This window comes from Helobdella robusta, assembly GCF_000326865.2.
Source record: "Helobdella robusta unplaced genomic scaffold HELROscaffold_15, whole genome shotgun sequence".
In the NCBI taxonomy this organism is placed as follows: Eukaryota; Metazoa; Annelida; class Clitellata; order Rhynchobdellida; family Glossiphoniidae; genus Helobdella; species Helobdella robusta.
This window is the reverse complement of record NW_008703839.1, coordinates 3,560,789-3,568,288: the sequence shown is the minus strand read 5'-3', so window position 1 is coordinate 3,568,288 and position 7,500 is coordinate 3,560,789. Positions and strand designations below refer to the sequence as shown.

Below are 7,500 nucleotides of genomic sequence, written 5' to 3'. Positions count from 1 at the left end.
CTAGTGTGGTTCACATACATGCAAACAAACAAACAAACCAACAAACCAACGAAAGAACGAACAAACGAAAAAATCAAACAAACGAGCAACAATGAGCAAACAATAAACAAAGAAGCAATGAACAAATAATGAACAATGAACATAATAATTCATCCAACCTGCATCGCAATGATTCACGAATGCACGTGATTAAAGATTGTAGGCAAGATCCATGAATAATGAAATGAAGGCAGGTTTGTTCGTGCCTGGAGAAATTATTTCGCATGCGTCCGCGGTGTGTTTGTATGTATATGTGTGTGTATGTGTGTGTGTCATGTGTGTTTGTGTGTATGTGTATGTATGTGTGTGTGTGGTCACATTTATTTATACAACCCACATGCGTACAATTCATTTAACATTCACAATCAAATATACTACATAAAAAATTTTATGCGCACGTGTGTACAACATATATTTTATGTATCTATATATATCTTAAGTATCTATAAATTATCTATCTAGTATCTATTTATAATTGAATGATATAAATAGACTTATAAAAGTATATCACACGCATGATATACAGCATGCATTTTCTCAATACCATCATTATGCCAGGCTTCATTCAATGTTTGAGGTCCTACGCACTCAACGAGTTTATACAATCCGCCAAAACAACAACTCAAACAAAAAATGGATTTTTTTTCTTATTTATTTTACCTTATTTATTTATTATAACTGACATTTTTTTATTACTGCTATTATTTTATTACTGACACACCAGAAATTTTTTTTACGTAACTATTGCAAACAGTGTTAGCTGACATCACGTTGTTATCCAAAATACGGCCCATGCAAATATATTACTCTACCATCGTCGTCATCGTCATGACGTCATCATTATCGTCATCATCTTTTCACCATCATCATTGCGGCCACAACCGTCGTAATCATCGACGTAGTCCCTCCTTCCTTGTGTGTTAGTGTGTTTGTGTGTGTTTGTGTGTGTGTGTGTGTGTGTGTGTGTGTGTGTGTGTGTGTGTGTGTGTGTGTGTGTGTGTGTGTGAGCGTGTGTTTTATAAGAGTTTTACTTCTGTCACAATCATTAACATGATGACCATCGTTATTTCCATGATTTCATTTTCACTGTCACTTCCAGCATTGATTTTGCTTCACCATTTCAGTCATCCGAACAGGTCTTAAATCACCACACCACCACCATTCCTCACCATTACCATCGTTCTCCCTTATTATTATTATCTCTTAATATCATTTTAATCTTCAAAACAACCATCATTTTTACCGTTTTTTTCCTTAATAATGTAATTATTATTATTATTGTTATTATTATTATTGTTATTATTATTATCGTTATTATTATTATTATGTGAAATGTGAAATGAATCAATTTTAAAACTAATTAACTCTGGTCGTACTCACTCGATTCGAATGATGAGCTTCTCTTCTCAGATTAATACTCTACCCATTGCATTTGACGCTTTATTTTATTTTATTATTTTTATTTTACTTTTACTGTAATTTTCATTGTTTGTTTTTTTTATTATTGCTGAATAAAAAATCGTTCCCATTATTATTATTATTAAACAACTACTACTTCTACTACTACTGCTGCTGCTGCTACAGCTGCTACTAATGCTACCACGATTGTTACTACAACTACTACCACTAATAATATTATTTTTTTTCAAACTTAGCGAAGACAATCATTCAACGGTTGGCGTCAAATGTGACACGTTATTTTGACGTTCTGTTTTACATATTGTCATCGCGTTTAGCCAATTAAGATTTCTCTTTAGAAAAAGTTTTAATGACAATTTCAACAGCAAATACATTCGCTGTTATAATTTTAACGACTCTGTTTGAAAAAAAATTATTATCTAAATGCTATTGATAACAAATAGCAGCAAAAAAATTTGTTCATTTTCAACAATAGAAATGTTGATGCCAAAACTCTGACGAAGACGATGATGAATGTTAGTAGCAGGATTACACTGATGATTGACGCCACAACAACTCCTACATAACAAGATGCAAAATCTGATCGCCTGTTTATTAACCCAGGCAAAAGTGATCAATCAAAATGCTGGAACCTCATTTCAAGCCTTAGTAAACATTAACGCTCGTCAGTGAATGTTGTTGGGTTTCCATGGTAAGTGAATGTAAATATCAATTTCAAATAATTATGTTGTAGTAGAAATTAATGTTTACTCACTTGTTCTGGTAAATAAATTCAAAAAAATTGATTAACCACTAATTGAAATTGAATTGGTGGTGGTTTCTAATTAATTAATAACCACCGGGAATGTGGTTAAATGGAATTGTAATGAAGAAATTTCATGGGGAGGCTGTGGACGCCTAATTTCAATTCAGTAAAAAAAACTTTGAGTGATGACACATTTGAAAATATTTTCGATATAAATGATTTAATATATAAAAAATTTGGAAGGAATGCTATACCCCCACTGTTGTTCTTCAACAATATTATATTGATCAACAACGACGAATCTTACTGAACTGCCCAGTCAGCAGACAACAAAAATACACAGTATCACTACTATTGTTGCCGATAATAAACCTGTTTCATCATTAAATTTGTGTGATTTTTTTATCATTTGGAAGCTCGAACAAGCGCAGAAATGTTTTTTGTTTCATTTTTGTTATTGTAAAACTTTCGTGCCACAAAGATTGCAACATCCACGCCACACCACACCACACCACACGATATACATGCACGTTTTTAAAGCACATAATACAGCCTTTCAGTTTCGGACAGACAGTATTCGAACCAGGTCATTGAGCAGCAACAAGGGACACGGGGGTGGCACTTCTACCGACTGAGCTAACTGGCCGACCAAATAGCAACTTTGTATTAATATTTTTTTCAATATTATTTTTGTTCTTGCTCTCAAATCTCAATATAATATTTTTTTATTAATCTATCAATTGATTCAATGTTTACGCGGTTCTATTTGTTGGTATAATCGCTTTTAAGTTTAATGACATTATTATTATTGTAACGAAACATGAATACATTAAAAGTATCATTTTAATTTAATGGTATCATATTATATATTACATCAGTATTTATGCATCACCATCATCACTGTCGTTTTTTATCTTTTTTTTCTTCCACTATACAAACAATTCTGCAAAAGGCTGGACGGACGATGATGTTACTTCATTGGAGTCGATGGTTTTATTGTCAGGGCGACAATATTATTAAAATGACTATGATGATGAAGGTGATGATACAGATGCTGTTGCTGCTGTTGTTGTTGTGTTGTTGTTGTTGTGGTGGTGGTGGTTGTTGTTGTTGTTATTATTGTTGTCATTGTTGTTGTCGTTGTCGTTGTTGTTGTTGTTGTTGTTGTTGTTGTTGTTGTTGTTGTTGTTGTTGTTGTTCTTAATGATGACGATAATAATAAAAATAATGAGGAGAAGGATGACGTCATTGATAACAATGCAACGTTAATTACTAATTTTTAAGATATTCAATAAAATGTAAAAAAAAACTCGAGTGAAACACAACGACAATACGTCATAGATACGTCAACAGCCAACAAATACGTCACAAACAACACGCAACGCCAACAATATACAACATCTACATTGCCAACAACAACAACAACATAACAACAACAACAACAACGCTAACAACAACAACATTAATAATAAAAACAATATCAACAACACGAAAAATATTCCCAAAACGTTCACCTCATTAAATGACTGTTGTAAGTGGCTATGGAACATTTAATTGCCACATGAAAAACAACGCGTCTTAGATAATGAGGCCAACAATATTAATAAAAACTCAACAACACTTGTAACAATGACAAAATAAAATACAACAAAAACAACAACAACAACAATAAAAATAATAACAGTTACGTTATCATGAATAATGACAAAAATTTTAATAAATAATTAAACCGTAGCGACGTCAATAAATTAAAGAAAAATTTCAATAACAACAATAATAATTAACAGATGACAAGTTAATAATTTATCGAATATAAATTGGTGACAACAACAAAACAATGACAACAACAACAATGATAGTGACAATGTGAAGAAGAATAATTTAACAACAGTAACATAAAAAAAAATGGTTGAAACAGTTGAAAAACAAAAACAACAGTTATAATAATAAAACCGACTACACCGAGCAGAAAAAGCTAACATTCATTTAAACATAACGATTTTGTTTGAGCAGTTAAAAATTTAATGAAGAAGCAGGTCTCAGAAGTTATGTTCGTGTCTGTCGGTAGTTATTGCTATGGAGTGTGTCGTGCAAATAGATGTGCGTGTGATTGTGTGTGTGTATGTGTGTGCGTGTGTGTGTACTGTGTAGTGTGTGTATGTTTGTGTGTTGTGTTAATGGTTTTTTTTTGTTTTTCCATGTTTCATTATTATAAACGTTTACCTTTGTCAAAGTTAAATCATCTGCTCTTTCAGAAATGTAAAAACATGACTTGCACATTTTCGTATTGATTTCAATTTCAGATTTACAAAAAATGACTAAATATTTTGTTCATCTAACATCTAACCAACTACCAAGCAACCAACATCTAACCAACAAACAACCGACCAACAATTAAACACCAGCCACCAGCAACTGACCCGTCCTGAAGTTGATAACCAGGTCGGTGAGGAATACAGTATCGGAGATGGAGTTGAAGACGATCCACTTGGTGCTGAGGTCGTCATGGAAGAAAGAGATGATGACGGGCAGGATGATGAGGTTGGCGATCAGCAGCACCAACATGAACAAGTCCCAGTAGAATCTGTTGCGGCGTGAAGTTGGTGGTGGCAGTTGGGGCGGTTATTTGAAATATGAAATAGAATTTTATTAACTTTTTAGTGTTGTTTTTATGAATATTATGAATAAAAATAAAAAAAATCATAAAAAAATTATGAATTGTTATAATGTAGTATATATTGATATAATATTTCTCTATTTTATTGAAATTTTATATTTGAAGTCAGCATTTTTCAGCCAGAAATCATATTTTATTTTGATAGCATTTGTTTTGCTTGCATTCATCTCTTCATTCAAGCTGTTCTATAGTTCAATTACAACCACTCAGTAAGTGATGTTTTAAAAAAATATTTGGAAAATATTTTTTGTTTGGTCAGTTAAATGAGAAGGATGGTGGTAATTAGGCAAAGAAATGTGAAGCTTCCAATTTTGTTACACAGACACCTAAGCCTACCTGCTACCAGGGAAGTTGTGTCGAAGGACATGGAAAAAATACTGGATCTGAAACCAGACAAGAATCATGGTAGAGATGATTACAGAAAACGTATTGAACTTTGCAATTATGCAAGTAAAAAAAGTCCAATGACCGATCTGGAGCCATCAAAATGGATCCTGCTATGAACTCTTGTGTGGTTTCTCAAATCTGGATTTGCATCTTTAAAAGCTTGAAATAATGAGGGTGATGACATCAAGTAACTTCCAAGTATGTATTGCATTCTGCTAATATTAAACAATACTTTGTAATCTCAGTCTTCTACTTGCCCCACTGGAATGCATCAATATTTAAAGTGCGACCTACCTAGGGACCTTCATCATGCAAGACATGCCTCACGGTTATATATTTAAATATCAAGGTGTCACTGCAAATGTATGTACGGCTAAATTATTCAAAAGGTCTGATTTTTTAATAGAATAAACTTTCAACTACAAAAAATGTCAACGATTAACTTGAAGAGAAACATTGGAAGAAGATTTTGTAAATCTTGAAAACGACATCATTAATAACAACAAAGTGCACAACTCAAATCAGAGCTGTCTGGCCGCTAAAAAAACATTTATAAGTGCTTTTCAGTTGAATAATTAACAAAAATACGTAATCTAAATTATGAAAGATAAAAAAATAAATAAATTTGGCAAAGTGCGCGCGCGCTCACATTTTCCCGCTCGTTGGAAAAACGAACAATAAAGTAGGTAGGTAGGTAAAGTACATGAACGATGATGCGAATGCATCTTCATGTGATAATCAATCATTCATAAATGCTTTTTCTACATGTATGCGTTTGCATGTGGGCATGTGAATCTATATGTCTATTACATACTGTATGCGTGCGTGTGTCTGTGCGTGTGTGCGTGTACGTACATGTGCTTCTTTTAATACGATCAAGATGTTGTCGTAATGACGACGACGACGACGATGATGGTGGTGGTGTTGTGGTGATGGTGCTGGTAAACATAAGCAGGGTTGTGATGATAAATATGATGATAAAGATTATGATGATTAGGAGTATGAATGTGATGGTGATGAAGATGGTTATCGTAAGTATTTGTTAAGCACCTTAAAACGTTGACACTTTAGTTGGAACGTTGAATGCAACAGGCGCATCCTCATCTTGGTCTCAGTTAATGTTTGTTTGCTTTTTCTCTTTTTGTACATAATTTTATTTGTCACTGTGGTTTTAGTTTATAGTTTTAACTCAATCAAAATCAAATGTCCTCTTTTTTAGAAAAAGTATTTACTCAGTTATGAAGTTGAATAAAGAAATTTTTTCTGAGAACTTCGCTGACTGTTTCATTGTATAATTTCATTGTATCGTCATTGCATCGTTATTGAAATTTAAAAAAAAAAGTTTGATTATTCATCAGCAGAGAACTTGTGTTGAATAAATTGCTGAAAAATTAATAAAATGTTTTAATTATCTTTGGTCACATATGCACCGTTAACTTTCCATGCAATGACCTTCTTCTTTTGACCAAAAAGACCTTCCCCCCACACACACAAATACACAAAGAAAAATACACACACATCACACACACAAATTTATTTCACTAAATCAGTCCCAAGTCCTACAAAACATATTGACCATCACTTGAATTTTACCTTTGCTGATGTAAATATAACGATTAAATAACATTACCTACGCGTTAAACAGCTCACTCCATTCGGCCAGGATGAGTTTCTTGCACATCTTTCAAACTAACAATGGCAAGTCCGTTAAACGCAAAGAGCCACTAACTTTTTGCCAATTCAATTTGTTCTTACAAAAATACCACAACGAATAGCAAAATCACATCCAAGAACCCGACAGTCCAATGAAATGAAATAAACGAATGCACGATGGATCTTAATTTCAGTTGAACTGAACGAACGAACGAACGAACGGATGAACGAACAAAACAATGTCAGACATGTCATGTCAGTTTGTTGCCCCGCAAGTAGATTCTATGTTAACGTCCGGTTGAGTGTGATTGCTCGTTGTCATGAACCGCTTCAACAGTGTCAATGAATTGCTTCATGCCTAGCACAGAAATGCCTGATGATCATCATAAAGGCCGATCAAATGAAAAATTTTCTTAAGTGTTCTTGAATAAGTCAAAAATAATGAATGATTTCGGAAGACATATTTTATTGTTAGTTGAGCAAAAATTAGTTCTTCGTTTAATTTGCAACAAAATGTAGGTTTGGATGACATGAGGCGCGATAAGAGAGGACGAAATGAAATTGTAGTGATGTCATTGTT

The 7,500-nt window shown here is 33.2% G+C and overlaps 1 protein-coding gene across 1 annotated transcript in view; it reads right to left on the bottom strand.

Moving 5' to 3' along the window:
* The window catches only part of HELRODRAFT_98055 (hypothetical protein), a 29,631-nt gene that overhangs the window by 16,857 nt on the left and 5,274 nt on the right, over window positions 1–7,500 (bottom strand). The window contains exon 2 of the mRNA XM_009015317.1: window positions 4,624–4,787. Coding sequence (XP_009013565.1) covers window positions 4,624–4,787 — 164 coding nt within the window. The remainder of the gene's footprint in view (window positions 1–4,623; window positions 4,788–7,500) is intronic.